The sequence below is a fragment of the Orcinus orca genome, chromosome 3 (assembly GCF_937001465.1).
Source record: "Orcinus orca chromosome 3, mOrcOrc1.1, whole genome shotgun sequence".
NCBI classification, from domain to species: domain Eukaryota; kingdom Metazoa; phylum Chordata; class Mammalia; order Artiodactyla; family Delphinidae; genus Orcinus; species Orcinus orca.
Genome location: NC_064561.1, coordinates 86,142,135 through 86,162,560, shown reverse-complemented (window position 1 = coordinate 86,162,560; position 20,426 = coordinate 86,142,135). Strand labels below are relative to the sequence as shown.

Here is a 20,426-nt window from a genome sequence, read left to right as displayed (position 1 = left end):
AGAATTTGAATGGAGCTTTCCTTAGCAAAGTACTCTCACACAGGGATTGAACTGATGGATATTTGTAGATAGTGGATTATGGGTGTATGTTTGATTCCTAGTTAAATCTGATGGTTTCATACAGAGATATCTTTTTCTTCTATAACCAGACTGTGACCCTCTACATGTGACACGTTATACAAATGTATGATGTTGATCATAAGGGAGACAAGACAATGTGACAAGCTCAGTGTAAAACCCATACTGATTCGTGAAAAACTTATTCAACATACAGTTCTTATACTGTGGGCATTTTTGCATCTTGCTGGAAGGATAAGCAAATACTCCAGGCAGAGTTATCAAAACAGATTGTGGATATTGATTAATTCTGTGAAGGCCAAAAATGTAAATGCACATTTGTCAAAAATTCAGGTTTCGTACTCTTTGCTCTAACAAATTCAGATCATCTTCTGTTATTTCCCAATAGCTGGATCCAAGTATAAAGTTTAGACATTTTCCTTCTAGAATGGGTAATGATACTCTGGATAATTGAAATACAACTTGATGATTTACTCCAATATTTACCAGATAATTTTCAAACCTTTTCCATTTTGCTCTTAGCCTAGTCTGAGACTGTGTCTGAAATACATGAGTGGAATGAAGGAAGGACTTGTTCAGTTTGTATTTGGCAGAAGAGTTTTGTTGATGAATAAGGCCACAAGTTATGGCTGGAATGGTTTGGTAATAGATTTTTCCAGTGTGCAAAGCCAGACAGTCTCTGCCAAACAGCAAAACAGAATCTATACTGTCAAAATGGAAAAAGTGGTAGCAATTATGAAGCTGAGGAATTCTGGCAGCACACTTAGAATTTGGCACTTGTACTTCGCTGTGAGGAAGAGCGTGTGGGCACCAACCATTGCAGCTTGGTCTGCTGCTGTATTGCCTGGAGAATATTTGACCCAGATTAATGACAAAGTTTAGGTGCTTGGTTCAGAATTCTTCTTCTTTTTTTAAAAAATTTATATTGGGGTAAAGTTGATTTGCAATGATGTATTAGTTTCAGGTGTACAGCAAAGTGAATCAATTATACATATACATATATCCACTCTAACTGTAAGGTTATATGAATTTCTGACTACAAGGGGATGGATGCCCCGAACCTCCCAGTTGTTCCGGGATCAACTGTACTTTTTTTTACCTCCCTTTCAGGGATGAGAAAAAAGAGAAAGTAGGGGAGTTAAGTACCTTGCCTGGGACCACCATACTTCTACCACCATTCTCCAGTGTCCTGGTGTGAAGAATGAAACAGTAGTGTTTAACGGAAAAATCTCTATTCCTTTCTGTAGGTCCTTAAGGCTCTTTTTTTTTAGTGTTTCTTTGGGATAAATATTTTGGGATGAGGAGGTCAGAACAGAGATGCATAATTTCCATCAGAAGTGTTAATATAGAGAGGCTAATTTTTATCACTTCTTTGCTTTTCCTCTGCAGCATTATAACTTTATGAATCTGATTTTTGACAACATCATTAGGAGTATTCATGTAGATTTAACGTGAAATGTGGTTGGAACATTTGATTGTTCTCCTTATTTTTGACTGTTAACTTTGTTAAATGTTTGAACTGTAAAATTTTTCAATATTAAGTAACAAAAAGTGCTTGCATAATACTATTCATTAGGTTTTTTAAATTAGTGTTTTGCTTCCAAACTTTATAATTCATTATTAACCAAAATGTTTCCTATAATCCGTGTGTATGTAATAAAAATGTGGGTAGGGATTCTCGGTGGTTTTTTTTCCCCCAGCAACTAGAAGTACTCCTGGCATATAATTGGTGCTCAGTGAGTATTTCATAAATTGGCATTCATTATGAATGGATGAATGATGACGTTAAACGCCTTGAGCTTATTCATATGTATAATTTTGCTTTTTCTCTACTACATTATCAAGGTTCTTACTGATGAAGTAAATCAGTAGTAGCACAGGAAGCAGGAGGAAGCTGAGAAATGTGTGCCCTCATCTCAGCATTCCTAGTACTGACCAAGCATAGGGCTCTATAAGTAGTGAGAGAATGAGTGAATGATTGTACAAACTGAATGACTGAAACTCCTGTCCTTTTAATTATGCCTAGTTTGAATATGTCTCAAGTACAGCAACTGCAGTGTTTGGGGAACATATTACCAAAGGCTTAAGGCAGGAATGAGGGACTGCACACTTGGAGACTGAGTGTGACTCTCATGGACATGGGCTCAGTACTTAGACGTCACAGGCCCGGGGCTCTGTACTCACTGTTCTCTACTTAGAGTCCTGACAGTGTCACTGCCAAGAGATCACTTTGCCTCTGCTGAAACCAACTCTGTGACTCAGATTTAGTGTAGTCTTTCGTTCCCATTACCTACTGTAGTTTCTCTGAGGTTGGTTCAGCCCACTGACACCTCATACAATAAGCCTATGTTTCCTGAGACAAGGCATCCCTTCACATATTTGAGGATAGCTCTCATTTCCAGAGGCTACTGTATACCACCACACTACTGGGGGGTATTTGTATCAGTTTTTGTGACATGGTTGACTGCCCCTTCTCTTCCTGATTACTGTTCCCAGAGGTGGTCCTTATTTGTCTATGTTAATGATACACTGGGTAGCAATACTAAAGCAGTATTTATTAATGAATAAGTGTTAATCTCAGGAAAGTTCCCACTGACTTGCTCTAGTATTCTGTACTCAGGAAGAATAGATGCTCAGGGACAGTTCTTGAAGACTTGATTGATTGACTTATCTATCCTGCAATTCTTATGTTTTCATTCACGTTATGTAGTCCTTCACATGCATTTCCTCCATATACATGCTTTACATGTTAACTCCTCCTCTCTTCCATTCATGTGTCCATCTCCATCAGTACAGCCTATTCCTTCATACTGACTAATGCCCCACCCCCCTCTTCATCATATCCTGCACCTGTTCAGTTCAGTGTGTTTTAGAAAGTCTAAAGTAAATATACTATTTTTAAAAGTTCTCTAATTTTTTTAACAGAAGCTCCATAACCTACTCCCACCTCCCCACATGATGAAACAGGGAAACAGTGCTGCAGGCAGACAGTGACAACAGGACACCAGGAAATGCCCGAGAAGGTCAGCTCTACTTTGACATGATGTTTACAGGCATTTAGACAACACGTAATTGCATTTCTAAGACACATGCAAGTCCATTATATAATTTGTTATTTGGAATATACACAAAAGTTACAATTGATAATTATATCTCTTTGAATATTAAAATTTTTAAATAATGACCATAAATAAGATGATTAACAATCACATACTAGTTATCACCATATAAATTGTCATATTTCAGTCTGTGTTGTATGTTTAAATTCCATAAACGGAAATACGTATAATAATATGAAATTCAGCAATGTTTTCTTTGTTTGTAAGGCTTTAAAAATATTCTAAGGAACATTTATGGTGTTTTTAAATTGCAAAATTTAACTTCCAAGGTGTCAGAATTAACGAGTTTGTGTTAAAATATCCATGTTTTCTATGAACAAAACTAGTTGACATTTTGATAATTTATATTTATTAACTATAGGGAAGTAATGTTTCACCACTAAAAAAACAACAAAATTATATAAATGATATGATTATTAAGAATCAAATATTGAGTTAATGCTCATTTTTTTCTGAAAAGTTGATTTGTGGTACATAAAACTCATTCATAATTTAGGGATAGTCTTGCCTACACCATATGTGACCATAAGAAGGACCATTACTTTTAACAGATGTGTATTCCTAAAGTAAAAACATGTAAAATCAAGGCATTCTTTTGTTGCAGTTGTCTGTTTTCCCACCATAAAGGCTTCCAATAAAGGTTTCATTGGTCTCAGTGTTTTTCTATGTATGAAAGAGTATGGGTTTATTGCTCATTAGCCCCCTGATGCTTCTGAAGCAATAATTTAATTTCATTGATTCTATCTATATAGGACTCTATCATTTGTGTTAATATGAAACTAAATTTTTCCACATCTAGATAAATCTGAGAGATGCTGTGATCAGTCAACCATTTAATTTGAAGAGTGAATTTATTCTATCTAAAACCAAAAATAAAAGATATCTGGACACTCAAATATTGGGGATATTATTGACATGTTTACAATCACTGTTTTTCTTTAAACAGTTATATACTTTTCTCATTCATTTGGGAATACTCTATTTGAAGTGAATTCCTCTGAGTAGTATTGATTTTGTACTTGAGAGCTTATTAAATAAACTTGCTATATTAGTGTACAGTGAATTCAATAATGTACTTAGTAAACTATTTTCATTTGTGGAATTGTAGCAATCATACTGTTTTTAACAGTTAGGAGCTGTGCCGTGAATTAAGTCTTTATCTTTACATGCCCTAATTGGAAAATAAGAGGAAATGTTATTTGGAATTAAGCTACACTTGTCTTCTTAATCAAATTCTACTTTAGACGTAAGTAAATTAGAAAGTATAGAGCATGATGTAAATGTAAAAATATACTGAAAGGAAAGTAAGGATAAGTTGTTGACTAAATCAGGATAAAGAGATTAAAAAAATCTGTCTATGTCTATATTGATAGGCCTGAGCCATGGAGAAATACTTATAATTTCTTTTTCACTTTCCTTTCCTTCTTTATAAGTAATATGAATTCACCATTTAGCTATATGACTTATCTAAGATCAGATTATGTGGTGAAAATAATGTAAGTCCAGAAATGAAGATTTCTCAAATTCAAATTCTATCTCTAATATTAATTTGCTCGTTAATATTTTGCAAGTCATTTATTTAATCTGAGTACCCAAGACCTTCAGCTGACTAAATGGACCATAGAATTAAGGATTTAGTTTCATGTATTCTGTTGACATGAGTTTTGCAGAAAAAACAGAGCACTGTAGGCTCAGCATTTTTTCATTGAAATAAAATCTCGATTACCTACATCCAAACAATATCTGTCTCTTTCCAGTGAAGCATTTGCAGCCTTTACACTTCTGGTGCACTTGTCAGACTGTGATAGAACCTCTCAAGCTCATAATGTTTCTAGAAAAAACATTCAGTTCTAATATTTAATTTCTTCAGCAGAGTTTAGTTAATTAAAAATGGTAAATTCACTGTTGACAAACACTGTTGACAACAAATTCACTGTTGACAAACACTGTTGACAACAAAGTTGACAGTTGACTAGTAAAAATAGTAGTATAAGATTTGCAGTGTCTTTCCATAATAATTGCAGGTGCTTCAGATTTTAAAATATAAGAACTTTTGCTATGTTGAGCAAAAGAGAAAATCCAACATTTAATGTTGCTGTTGAGTTTAACCACACTCGTAGTTCCTGAGAATTAAAAAATATATATATATATATCATAGGTCAATTGAATAGCAGTTGTCACTCAAAATAACTTGTTATTATGTTAGCATACTAATGAAAATTACATATCCAAATAAAAGGGAGGTAGGAAAATTGGGGGGACCGGTGAATCTCAGCAATAGGAAAATTTCTCCTAAGGGTCTAATTTAAAATATAATAAAGCGGTCTTTTTATATCTTTATCATTTTTGTCAAACTAAAAAAAGAAAAATTTGAACTAATCTAGTAGATTATTTAATTAATTAATTCATTCAGCACTTAATTGCTCATGCATTTTGTACCGGGCACCATGCTAGAAATAAGAGATGTGAAGATTAGTAAGACACAGTTCTGCCCTTGATATGTTCAGAATGTAGCAGAAAAGTTAAAAAAATAAACAAGATAAGACAAGTGAGTTGGAGGTAAATCAGAGAGAGCATACAAAGTAATGAATTGAGTTTATGAAATAAGGATGAATAGTGACAGTAGAAAGAAGCTAAACTTAATGTGACTCAAAAACTGAAATAAGTATTAATAGTCATTGGAATTTCTGTAGAAGGAATGAACAGTGAATTGGCAAGCCATGGCAAAGTCTACTGATTTAGTTGGTGAAATGAAAAGAATAGGAGAAATACCTATGAGAACTTTTGCAAGATTGTGCAAATCCAGAAGAAAATACGGAATGAAATTTATCTTCAATTTATTTGTCCCAAAAATGACCTTGAATATGATAACCGCGAAGAATTATGGAGCACAGTGACAGCAAGGCCAGCGGGCGCAATGGTGAAACAGGAAGGTCAGGTTCATGGTTCTGTTGCAGTTCTCCCCCAGATAAGTGCAGTAATTGATAACCTGAGGGGAAGTGTGCTTGTGAGATGGGCTTGCTTAATTTCGTTGTTAAATCAAAACACTGTGAAAATTATTCTAGGGAAGTATTGTTTACATCCAACCTTAACTGGCAAACAAGTAGTCCTATGATGTAGGTCAGCGAACTTGGTACAATAGCAGTGCTGTAGGTGAAAACTGCCAGAGAGCACTTTTTGGTTATGGTTGTTAGAATGTTATCTGTGAAGGTTCTGTTCATGCAACAGGTGAATTTACATTTCCCCTCTACCTCATTGACTACCTCTCCTTAGTGTTTTTTTGCTGAATGCTTCTTGCTTCCTCAGCATCTAGAAGTAGCCCAGATATTTAGTCTGAGTACTTGTACATACACCCATGCTCACTTGCTCTCTCTCTCTCTGTCTCCCTCCCACCCTCCCTTCCTTGTCCTATCCCTCCCCACCCCCGACTCCCATGCTGATTTCATCTAGTCCCATAGCTTTAAACACCAAGTATATGTGAGTGACTCCCAAGTTTTTGTCTCCTGCCCTAAACTTTTCCCTGAACCCACTCATCATCTTCATTGGATGTTTAATTGCCATTTCAGATATCAAAAGCAAAACTTAAGAATCAATACTCAGACCCAGAAATTTCTTGTTTAGTTTCTTCTATGTCATAACTTCCTCCATCATCTAACCAGTTGCCTGCGCCAAAACTCTTGGCATCATTTTTGTTTCCTCCCTTTCATTCACCCCTCACGTCCAGTCTTTCAGAAAGTTTTGTCAAAGATGCCTCCAAAATACATTTTAAATCCTTCTTTTCACCATCTCCACTGTGCCCATCTAAGCTACCCTCATCTTTTACTCTTTTAATTAATTTTTATTGGAGTAGAGTTGATTTACAGTGTTGTGTTAGTTTCTGCTGTACAGCGCAGTGAATCACTTATACATATACATATATCTGCTCTTTTTTTGGATTCTGTTCCCATATAGGCCATTACAGAGTATTGAGTAGAGTTCCCCACTTGTAGGTCCTTATTAGTTATCTATTTTATATATAGTAGTGTGTATATATCAATCCCAATCTCCTAATTTACCCCTCCTCCTCTCCCCCTTGGTAACCATAAGTTTGTTTTCTACATCCGTGATTCTATTTCTGTTTTGTAAATAAGTTCATTTGTACCATTTTTTTAGATTCCACATATAAGCGATATCATATGGTATTTGTCTTTGTCTGACTTAACTTCACTCAGTATGACAATCTCTAGGTCCATCCATGTTGCTGCAAATGGTATTATTTTTTTATGTCTGAGTAACATTCCATTGTGTATATCTACATCTTGTTTATCCATTCATCCATCGATGGATATTTAGGTTAATTAGACTGCCTTTACACAAATTTCTAACCAGATTCTGCTTCTTCCCTTGCCCTCCTATAATCCATTTTCCTCAGAGCAGCCAAAGTCAGATTTTTGAAATGTGAAAGGTTCAGTGTCATCTCACATGGAAAACTTTAGCAGCTCCTCATTGCTACTAGAGCTCCTTCAGTCTCTTTACCTCGTGATCCATGCACTGTAATCTCTTCTAACCCCAGCACTCATCTCCTACTGGTCTCCAGTGCCCCTGCCTGGCACTCTCCCATGCAAGCTATTCTTTGGGTTCCTTGGGCTTCCCAAACTCATTTCTTCTTCTGAGCCTTTGCAATTAGCATGTACGTAGCTGGCTCTTTCTCTTCTTTTTGGTGTCAGTTCCTGTGTTACCTTTTTCAGAAGTACTTTTGCTGACCACCCAGCCTGGGCTCTGGCTGTCCCTGTGTGTGCCTCTAAATCCTTCTCATGCACTTACCCTCCTGACATACCACTGTCTTTCATAGTGCTGTCTGTAGTTTTCTTCACAGCACTCACCACTCTGTGATATCTTGCTTTCTTATTTGTTGACTGTTCCTGCCTGTCAAATGTAACTTCCTTAAGGGCAGTGGCCTCATCTGTCCTTTTCATTACTCAACATCTAGAAAAGTCATGGCACGATAAGTATTGATATGTAGTGAAAGAAAAAAAAATATCTCTGCAGATCCATTCATTCTTCTTTTTACATCCTCAGATGCTTTAAAGAGGTTAAAGAAGCTACAGTGAGCTGAAGAAATGTCTTACTCACTACTTTGATACTGTCTTCTGAGAACAAAGCGTGAAAAATGTGCATTTCTTAGAAGGTGGCATTCCATATTTTAGCAACTTTTTGCAGTCTTTAAATCTAGTGCTTTTTTCATGATTTCCTTTTTGCCATTTAAAAGGCCATATGTTAAAATAGAATTTGATTTATAGAAGCTTAATGTTAGCACTTCGAAAAGTATGCAGTAGGGAGAAAACAAACAAACAAAAAAAACCACGTACTGTTCACTCACAAGCACAACACATTTTATATCTTGGAATTAGTATTAATGTATGAATGGTCCTTCCAAAGAAAAATGAAAGGTGATATAAAATAGAGCTTTGACTGCAGAGACATTTTATTATTTTCAACTATTTACAGAATATATCACTATTTGAAAATATGCTGTCACTGCAGTTGTTTTAGGACAGGGAAGAAGGAAAAAAGTTCTAAAAATTAGACTCCTTACTAAAGAGAAGAAGAGACATACAAACATGGAAAGGTTTTATAATAACAAAAGTATCAAGAGTCAACATAAACACATTGTGATGAATAAACCATACCTGCTGTTTCCTAGATTTTCCTTGGTAGTCTTATGTAATGTTTATTTCCTAGTTTATTCCTAGTAATAGGGATTCTGCACGTGTAAGTGAAATGATTGCCTGGGACACAGTGGAAGGCAGTTAAGTGTAATTGTTGAAATATGAATTCTGAGTTTGGAATGCCTGAATTTGAAGCCCAGCTTCACCTCTTAATAAGTGTGTGCTCTGGCATGTTACTAAGTTCTTCTTTTGTAAAATGAGAATTAATGAATAAATACTCGCCTTTTGGAATTGTTTTGAGCATTAGGTGAGATGAAACATGTAGAACACAATGTCTGCAGTGTGATAAGCCCGTAATAATGTTAATGAATGTTACTCTATTTTTTATCATCTTTACACTTACTCATGCTATCATATATTCTTGTCATCTTTCTCGTGACTCAGACCTCAAAGACTGTATTGGAATAAGTTTTCATCAGAAGAATAAGAAATAATTACATTAATAGGTTATGAATTGCTTAGATGTCTAGAGCACTTTTTAGTGCTATTTTCCAATATAGGTAAAATGGTGTTATATAGGGGAAAAGTAGACTCCATTATTTTAATAGTTTGAGTGCTGCATTAAACAAATTTAGTCAGGTTTATATACATCAGAACTTTTCAAAGCCTTTAAAATATTAATGTAGAGCTGCATTTCACTTATATGAAGCTTTTATCCTTTACAAGTACGTACCTAATGTTTGAATAATTAAAAAGTTGAAGATATTGATATGGACTATGATCTTCTATGAACAATATAAATTACACAAAATTTTTTAAAAATTGAGAATGTTTTCCACAGAGGGTCTATTACTCTATCAATTCACAGATAGAGTGATTGATTACAGAGTACGTTCATATGGTTAGCTTAGGGATCCTTTCAGGCATTTAAAGAACCTCATGTATGAACTTGAAAAACTTGACTTTTTAGTGTTTTACATTTACATAAAATGGGCAAGGGAGTTTAAAATGAAACCGAAAGTGAGTTTTAATTTATACCTTCCTTGTTTTACACATCTTTGAAAGAAGCATTTCCCTGTGACTTAAAGTAAGTCAAATAATATGATTAAAGGAAATGGGTCTGTGTGCAGAACAAAACTGATTGTGCTTCTGGTTGTCTTTTCTGGGAACCTGTCCACTCTAGTCAGATGTTCTGTCTTCTACTAAGAGAGGTGACAAAGCATAGTGGCATGAACTAAATGCTGGAGCTAGGTTGCCTGGTTTGAAGCTCAGCTTTGTACTTTCTAGCTGTGTGACCTTGGTCGAACGACTCAACCTCTCTGTGCCTTGTTATCTCAACTGAAATTGAGGATAATTAATAGATTATTTCATAGGGTTGTTATGAAGATTAAATTCATTACTATTTTTAAATAGTTCAGAACTCTTCCTGGCCCATAATATGCACTATATATTGTTAAATAATTAAATTAAGCTATAGAAGCCATTTAATTGCTTTTCTATTTATTTTTTATTCCCTTTCTTCTCATGTGTCTATCATGTGTCACATTCAAGAGGATGTGATAGCATGAAGAATGGTTTTTCTATGGTAAAAATCTAATTCTGCCACTTTGAATCCAGTGATGTTCTCTATCTAGAAGCAAGAGGTTATTAGAGACTATTCCCTAGTCAATGACTATGTGGTTATGGCCAGACAGAAAAAGAGGTATTTTGCTACCCTCCATATAAAAACTCATGGTGTTTGATAATTAAACTATATTAAGCAAGAATAAGACTTGTACCTCTTAGTTGGAAAATAGATTCAGAAATCTTCTAAATATTTTATGTTAATAGCATTACTAATCTGTTAAAAAATTATTTAATGATGATTTGGTGCACAGTTAACATCTAGTAAGCACTTTGCTAAGTGTGTTTTGCATCCTCTTACCCTCACTTTAAACTTATAAAGGAGCCATTGTCATTATCCCCATTCTACAGTTACTAAAGGAAACCAAGGTTACTGAAGGAAACCAAGGAAGTTAGTGAATGACTTGCCTTACTTAGAATGTACGATTTCAAATTGGCTTGCAAACCCAAGGAACCCAACTCCAGAACTCCAGAATCTGTGCTCTTAAACACTTTACAATTCTGTTCTCTCTTCATGTGGAAACTTTAGAACAACGGAGCACCTGGAAAGTCTAAATTTAAGGTTTGTGTATCTGCGTACCAATTTCCCCAAGGCTGAGTAAGCACTACATACTGAAACTGGACTATGGTGTCCACAGCAGCATTAGCCCAAAACTGGAAACAATTCAAATGTTCATCGACCGATTATTAGATAAAACATAAACTATTCATGTAATAGAATATTATTCAGCAATAAAAAGTAATCAACTACTGATACATACTACAACAAGCATGAACCTCAAAAACAGTATGCTAAATAAAGGAAGGCAGATAGGAAGGACCACACAGTGTATGACTTTATTTATATGAAATGTCCATAAAAAGCAAATTGACAAACTAACACAACACTGTAAATCAACTTTACTCCAATAAAAATTAATTGAAAAAAGAAAAAGCAACTTGACAGAGCTGGAAAGTAGGGTCTTGGGGTTCTGTGACTAAAGATTATGATAGGGGTTGACTGCAAAGGAACATGAGAGGTCTTTTTGGGGTGATGGAAATGTTAAAGCTGGATTATGGCGATGATTGTACATATCTGTAAATTTACTAAAAAAGAATTCTACACTTAAATGGGTGAATTTTATCTTATGCAAATTATTCCTTAGTAAAGCTGTTAATAAGAGACAAACTGGATCATGGCCCAGGGATTTAGTGTCTTGGACCGTAGTTTAGTGATGAAGGTAAAGCAGACTGAAAATCAAGTTCAAAAGTTTATAATCCATTGTAATTTTTACATTTATCTGCTCTCCCTCCATAATTTAATGAATGAAAGATAAAAATTCATTTTTTACCTTTAGCATAAAAATAAATTGGCAATAAAATAGGAAGTGTTTAGAATTCTGTACAGACATAATTTCCCTTTAATGTAGTAAACCGAGTGTCTGACTTTGGAAATAAATTAGGTTTCTATACTTCATTTAAAGCTTGTCTCTTCAAATGAAAATGCTTAAATGCAAGTTGCATCATGGTATTAGATTCATGTATAGAGGAATATCAGCACAGGTAGAGGAAACTGGCTACCTGCATCCTGGACAGGTAATTAATATACTGCTTTATAGTCAACAGCCCAATTTCATTATTTTCTATCCTTAGATTTTTACTTATCTCTACTTGATGAGGTATACAAGTCATTCACTTATTATTTCCCCCATTTTGCAAATAAGGCAACAGAGACATAAAGGGATGAAGCCCAAGTCAGGTAACTTTTATGTGTCTGATATGGGCCTAGTACTCAGTTTTCCTGAGCACATGATCCCTATGTGATTCTAATACTCTGCACTCCTTGTTTGCAATAGATATTTAATAAGTGTTGATTGATGAATTTTGTAGATCCATAGTAGATATCATAGCTGGGTTCCTAAGCAGTTTCATTACTATCATCTTGTAAGATTCTCTTAACATCATGTATTAAGTTGGGACTGCAAGTAATCACAGGTTTAAAATATGACTTGTAACTAATACATTATAATAGTCTTTGGTGTGCATTATCAGGCATCTTATAATGAGCAGTTGGAGAAAGTATGATCACCCATCACAATACCCATTTAAAAATAATGTTCCTGAGAGCATCATTTTTCATTCCCAGACTTCAAGCTTTGTGGAAAAATTAGGGAAGTGTTAAAGATCATTTAACTGTTGTGCTGGCTTGTCATACATCGAAACAAAAGAAGAGAGACACACTGCTGCTTTTACAAAAGGTAGAATTGGGCTCTGATGTACCTCCAAGTTATTCCTCCCCAGGAATATTCTGACTGGCACATTTCCTGTTGCTTAAAAGCCTTAGATCTCAGTCCATTTCTTATGGACTCAACAACTTATTGTTAAACATAGATTTGTCAGAAGCTCACAAATCTATTCTCTTCCTTTTTAGTCCCTCTCTTAAAAGAAATTAAAAAAAAAAACCTGTTAGTGGTTTTTGTTGTTATTTGAAACAATATCTCTTGATCTATTCTTAGTAAAATTATATTTCTTAATTATATCACCTTTCTGTTGTCCTGATTCTGCTGGGTATATGTCCTCTTTTAACAGCAATGTGACTTATAATCATTTCTTCAGTTGTTCTGTTATCTTCTTGTGTATTTATGTTCCTTACACATGAAGATGGATTGTTCCCCGGAAGGCTGAACGTGAAGCCTGGATGATTTGTTTTTTGTTTGCAGTCCTCCTGTTTTCACTTCATGTTTTTTCGCCTTCAGAAACTGATGTGCTGACACCAAGGGAACAAAGATGGGTATCTTTTTCAGAAAATGCTATGCATGGGAACCATGTAAACATTTCTCTGGTTACCTTTATTTTGCTTTTAAGATGGTCGTTTTTTAGATATAAGTGAGACTGAGTGTGGTGGACTTAATGTAAAGCACATGTATTGGCAAGTTTGCAGACACTTGTTAAAACTCTCTGCACATACGTTGAATAATGGATTCTGTTTCTGTTATGTGTTTTTGGCAAAGCCCAGCACTTATGCCTTTTAAAGTCTAGGAAACATGTAAGTTTATTGGAACTCTTTACCCGCCTAAGGCTGTAAAGGGGAAAGGACTTAAAATATAGGCAAAAGAGATTGTTTTTCTCTAGAATAAAACAGATTTTTATCCTTTCTTGTGTGAAATGGTATCTGTGTCTTTCCAACCAACAGTAAGCATCTTAAAGGAAGGAATGTCTGATTTTCATTGTTGAATTCCCTCAACTTGTTTGAAATGCACACTATTTTTCTTGCTCTTTAGAGACTGCATTTACTTTTTAACATGCATGCTTGATTTCTGCAAGTACGCATTTCTAAAATGCAAATTTAACATACCTAGAAGGGTTTCTACAACCTTCTTGACCAACAAAAGGGTCTTAGAATGTTTTAATTCTGCTCACTACTCTATTGTTCAATATTTTACATTCATCTTGGTTTATATGCCCTAAAGAGGTCATTAGTATAGCTATTCTGTTATACTTGCAACGCTTACTTAGATTTTCTGATGCTTCCCAATATCTTTGCTTACCATTTCTTCTCAATCCTTTCTGGGTCAGTTTCCATAGTCCTAAAACATGTCCTTTAGTTCTTTAGTTAAGAACAACTAGTAGAAGATGCTGATTATTTTCATTTTGGAAAATATTTGTTTTTTCCTTCATGTTAGATCATTTACTGGCCATAGGATTCTAGGAGAATAGTTCTTTCCACTCAGTCTTTTAATAATATTAATCCATTATCTTCTTGTTTCTACTGTTGCATTTGAAAAGTCTGAAATCAGCTGTCAGCATAACCTAGATTCTTTAGCAGTTAATCTATTTTTTCTCTCTGTTTGCTTTCAAGCTCTTGTATATTCTTTGGTCATTGGCCATTTCATTATGATGACCACAGATTTGCATTTTATTTTCAAATCACACTCACATCTCATTTTCCCCTTCTATCAGAGGATTCATGTTTTTTGTCAATTCTGGAAAATTCTCAGCCATTCTTTCTTTAAATACTAACTTATTCTCATTTTCCTTATTTTCATTCTTCCTGTCTCCTTCCCTCCCTCCCTCTCTGTCTCAGAACTTTTATTAAATGTTCCTTCTTATTCTGTCATCTACATCTCTTAACTTTTTAATATTTTAACAATCTTTACATTTTTCTGTTTTATTTCCTCATGTATTTTCTCTGGTTTTCCTCATTAACTGTTTAATTTGATGTTTAATTTGCTTATAAGCTTATTTGCATTTATATACAGTATCTTATTCTATGTTTATTTTTTATGCTTTTAGTCACTTTAGATGTGCTTATTTCACAGTTTATCTTTTGTTATTATATCAAGTGCTTGGGTTTCTAATCCTGCTGTCTGTTCTCTGTGTAACACTCAGTTATAGTGGTTTGTTTCCTTACACATTTTGTCATATTTGATCATAAGGTCATCTAAATCTTTGAAATCTCCTAAGATCTTCTGGCCTCTATTTTTTCCAGATGCTTCTGTGCTATGACTAGCTCACTGCTAGATAGGCATTTATAGTTCCCTGGACTGGGACGGTCATTTTATGCAGATTCTATAAATTTGAATCCCAAACCCAGGTAAAGTTTTTTAAAAAGTTATCAAAGAAACCACTTTGTTTCCCTTCACCAGTGGTTTGGGGAAATGTCCTTGTCTTCTAGTTTCAGTAGGTATGTTTGTTTTTTCTTGCCTGCCCCTTCACAGAGATACAGCTCTTCTAGCATCCTGCTTTGATGCAGGTGTTGCTACCCCATTATCTGTGGTCCATGAGAGTGCCAAGCCCCAAACCCCTTGGTTACGCAGACAGTCACCTTGCGCAAGGTTTGTTTCTGTACCAGCTCATTGGCTTACATTTCTGTTTCTGGCACCTGGTTGGTTCCTTTTCTTTTTGAGCAAGTCTAAATATGTGTTTTAGAGAAGTGTCAGGTTTTCTTTTTTTTTTTTTAAATTTAATTTTATTTTTTTATACAGCAGGTCCTTATTAGTCATCCATTTTATACATATTAGTGTATACATGTCAATCCCAATCTCCCAATTCATCCCACCACCACCCCCGCCCTCCCCCCCCTCACCTTCCCCCGTTGGTGTCCATACGTTTGTTCTCTACATCTGTATCTCTATTTCTGCCTTGCAAACCGGTTCATCTGTACCATTTTTCTAGATTCCACATGCATGCGTTAATATATGATATTTGTTTTTGTTTTTCTGACTTACTTCACCCTGTATGACAGTCTCTAGGTCCATCCATGTCTCTGCAAATGACCCAATTTTGTTCCTTTTTATGGCTGAGTAATATTCCATTATATATATGTACCACATGAGAAGTTTCAGGTTTTCTAATCCATCTAGTCTGGTATATTGTGAGAAAGAGAAGTCTCCCATATCCCTCAGTTGTTTAACTATGTTTTCAGTAATGTTAAGTGTTCACCCACAAATAAACAGCTTTTTAATGTTGGGACTTGAGTCATCATAAAGGAGCAAATGATAATAGAATAAGGGATGATGAAGATTTATTTAAAATATAAACTTTCAGAGGGAATTTACTGGACTCCAAATAGACACAACCTCATCTTTATATATCACCATAGTAAAATAAGAGCTGATATTTTAAAATGGGTGATTCTGGGGCAAACTTAAGAGCCCTAATTTTATATGTGCATACATAATAGAAGTCTGGAATACTCCTTTTCTACAGAGCATGAAAAGAAATAGATTGAAAGGAAAGTAATTTACCATTTGAGTATTGCTTTTTTTCTGGCTTTTTTTTTTTCTTATTAGATGAATCTACTTCCTCTGTCTTTATGTCATCCTATATTTTTTACTGCTTTCAACTCTCTCCCACACACTTTTTAAAAAGATCTCTCTCAAAAGGAACCCTGATTTAGCAGTTTTGTTGTTGGTTTGCTTTGAAATGCATGTAAAGTAACACATAAAAGCAAAAAAAACAAACCAAAAACCTGAGATTCCGTAGTATGTCATCCTCTTTGTCATCAATATTATGTCATCCTCTTTGTTAGAAATTTTAGCCTGATTCATTAATTCTTCTTGAACTCCTCCTCCAATGTTGGCAGGCATCACAGTAACCCTTTTTAAAATATAGGAATGGCATCACAGACAGGTTATTTTACCAAAGTCATTCATGAAGTTATTAGTAATGTGATATTTTCAAACATATGTGTATGCAAAAGCTGTCTAAACAATGTATTTGACCCAATATTTTTTAGGAAAATTCATGACACATAGAGGTTAGAAGAATTTCAATAATGGTCATCCATAAGTAATAACACTGTGAACCAGGCACTGTTCCAAGACTTCCCATTTATTTACTCATTTAATTCTAACAAGTCCATGAAATTCTCTTAAAATCCCATTTAGAGGCAAGGCTTGCTGAGAAGTTAAGCTCCTTCTCAAAGTTATGTACCTAGGAGGTAGTGAAGCTGGGATTAGCAACCAGGTCATCTGCAGTCTGACTCCACAGTCTAGCTGTGAACTACAATTCTGAACTGTCTCTTGCTTCCCATACACACACACACACACACGTGCAACCTAGTATACACACACACCAACAGACACACACATTCTAATACACACATCCCAACACATAAACCCCAAAATATACAGAGCCTATGGTGTAATAGTTAGAAATATCTCTACCTCTATCTGTCTATCTTTCTATCTCTCTATCTGATTAGGAAGAAATGGGGCTAACTCTCTTGCTATTCAGTGTATAATAAAGACCCCCATATAATGGACTACTTGATCAGTGGCAAATGCTTCAATCCTAATGAAAGATGTTATTTCAGAGGAGCTGAGGCATGTGTTTCATAGCATTGAAGCCAAGATCTTATTAATGCAGTTAAATTCAAGGAGTTCTGAAATCATTATACCTCTTACTTTGTTATTATTGGAAAATAACAGATTTCATTTCAAACTTCGGTATCTAGTGAGTTAATTCAGCATTTGTGCTTTCTACTAACTCAGAACAAGCAAACAAATGACATTTACCATGAGTAAGTACCTTATTTTTTGGTGCTTAGCCATTTTATACATAATGATTACCTATTAACCAATATAAGATATTTAATTGATTTTGGATTCAATTAATTTATTTTTATTATTTTAATATTACTTAAATTTTTTGGTTACTATAGTTATAGTACTTTGTTTCAATCATAGCATTGTTAGGAAAGAAACAAAGCTTAATTATAATCAGTTTTATATTAAGAAGATTATAAAAATGGAAATAAACTTCTAATGAATAGGAAGAGCATTTTGCTTCCTATTATAACGTATCAATGTATATAATATTCTATTTTCTTCCATAGGTTAACTGACTAGACTAAGATGAGTGAAAAATTATATAGAAATGCTTTCATATGCTCAAAATCCAAAGCCCCGAAATGATGGTAGCATTTCTTACCTTAAAATATTCTCATTATCATTTTAAATCAGTGACTGAATTAAACCTGTGACCTGTAAATACTCCAAGGATGTTTACATTGATGACATTAATGTATCTGATACCATATGGAAAGAAAACCATGAGACAGGCACACATAAAGGTTTCCTGAAGGTAGTCCTTCTAATGACTGTGTAGTGACTTTGTAATTCACCATCAGTGCAGTAGCAGTTATGAAGGCAGTATGACCTTAGGAAAGATTGCATTTTATTTATTCACTAACCATTTATATGTGGATAGAGAACAGGAATTACATCTAGAATGACAGCTTGTGCCTATGAATGGAGTGCTAGGTGAGGCCAAAGGTAGAACGTGAATTGTCCTGCTGTTTTCTTCACACGATAACTTTTGGCCAACTCTCATCCTTATTAAAAAGTAGACAACGGGTATTGTCAAATGACCTCACTAATCTCAAAAAAAGCGAACAAGACAAAACAGAACAAAACACGAGTCATCTCCTCTGCTCCTCTGCCTGAATCTTTCACCAGTAAAACCACTAGTAGGCTTTAACCCTTTAGGTGGCGCGAGCTTACTAGATAAGCACTTTTCACTTTGCCGTTCTGGGAATTGGCTGTCTATGAATTGGCTCTCAGTGATTTGGCTGACTTCCTGCAGAGCCTAGAGGCAACAAGTAAGAGAAATAGCCATTGCCTAAAATTTTAAAAAAGAGGCCATTGTAAGGCCAATGCCTTGGCAACCGGAGGAATAGAGTAGGGGTGGAGGTAGGAAGGGAGCAAGATGGTAGCAACAAACAAGCAAACAAAGACAGTCAGTGAGAGCGAGTAGCTAAACAAAACTTTCCTCTGGTTTAAAATTATGCTGAGGCTGAGCAGAATATGACCTGTCTTCTCTGTATGCAAAAAAACAAAAACAAAAACAAAACAAAACCTTCTAAATTCATTTATTCAGCAAATGTTTATTGAGAACTGTGTGCCAAGTAGTGTGTAATGGCCAGAGACTCAACCATTAAAAAGTTACAGTACCTGGTCTGGTGGAGCTAACAGATGAATGGCTGAGGCAAACAGAACAAATAACTATAATGCAGTTAGATAAGCAGCAACAGAAATATGTAAGTACTATGTAGCTCTTAAAAACTGTATGGGAAAGGGAAGGAAATGTTTTTTTCTCCTCCTTTAAGTTCTCCAGCTTTTCTGTGGTTGGAAGACGATCACCCCACTTCCAGGTGGCATTGTCCCAGTGTCACACCGTCCTGCATGATGTGAGGAACGCCCCTCATACAGTGTTTCTGCATGAGAACACTATGCATGCCTCTAGAGTGGAAAACAACATCCTTCCATCTGCCTCTGGCCATGTAGGAACACTTTAAGCTTACTTCTGTTTTAGTTGACTTTCATCCCTTCAGATGAAAACAGCAAGTATAAGAAGGTGTCACCGTTCTCTCTGGAAAACATGCCAGGGACAGATCATCCATGTGCAGCTTCACTCTCCATCACGGAACTGAGGAGAGCATTAACGCGAACCTACGGGGTAGTTTTCAATCCTGACCTCAGGGATGACGTCCTTTTGCATGTTGATCATATTTATAGGGTTGTGCCCAGAGCCTCAAAGCCAGGATGTGAAATACTGAGTCCATATGGTTCTCCACGCTTCCTGCCCCCGGCCACCTCAATCCTTCCCTCTTAGGTAAGCCTCATATTGTCTACCCATTTCCCCAGACAGAAATGCTGGTGCCTTCCCTAACTTTCCTTTCCTCCTCGCCCTCCTTATCTCATAGTTCAGCAAGTCTTGTCTGTGCTACCTCCCAAGCTTCTCTACTATTTATCCCTTCCTTTGTTCTTTTGTCCCTTCAGGCTGTCGCCATTTCTTACCTGGACACTTGGGACAGCACCTGCACTTATCAGTCTTAGTCTTGTCAGCCACCAACTGGTCCTCTTGATCTTTTCACCTGCAAATCTGAACCTGTCGTTTCCCTGTTAAAAATTCCTCAACAGCTGCCTGGTTCCCATAACAGTGACTTTCATACCTGATTTTAATGGGCACTTTCAAATGATATTTTCCTCTTTCAAATGATACTTTGTGTAATCTCGATTACCTACAGTTGATTAGATGTGAGGTTCAATGTATGGGACGGGAATGTAAGAGAGCAGTGACCACAGAGAGATTCTTCCCTTCATGCGTCGCTGGGTGACATAAGGTACCGCGGTGTATCTCCAGTGCAGGACAGAGTGCAGCTTGAAAACCATTGATTATTGAAAAAATTATAAGCTCCCTTGGGTTATCCATAAACCCTTAATTATCCAACTGTCTAAGCTCATTTCCTGCAGTCGGCATCGTCACACGTCCTGCTGCATCCACATTGAACTGTTGCTACTTCACAGATAGGCTGAGTTCTGTCATGCCTCTCACTTTGAGCACTGGTCCATCTGTCCAGAATGTGACCCTCTGAAAAGAACTCCAAGCAACTGGGTACTCATCATCTGCTGCTCAGTGAGCATCACCTGTGCCTTGTCATCCTCCCACCTCTCACCTCTAGACACACTAAAAG

General features: G+C 35.7%; 1 protein-coding gene across 4 annotated transcripts in view; it reads left to right on the top strand.

Annotated features, from left to right (window-relative positions):
* Positions 1-20,426, top strand: part of PRR16 (proline rich 16) — a 265,937-nt gene that overhangs the window by 113,482 nt on the left and 132,029 nt on the right. The window contains exon 2 of one of the 4 annotated variants that reach the window (XM_033423828.2): positions 3,004-3,101. The exons of the other annotated variants lie outside the window; for them this stretch is intronic. Coding sequence (XP_033279719.1) covers positions 3,090-3,101 — 12 coding nt within the window. The 5' untranslated portion in view covers positions 3,004-3,089. The remainder of the gene's footprint in view (positions 1-3,003; positions 3,102-20,426) is intronic. 4 annotated transcript variants of the gene reach the window in all.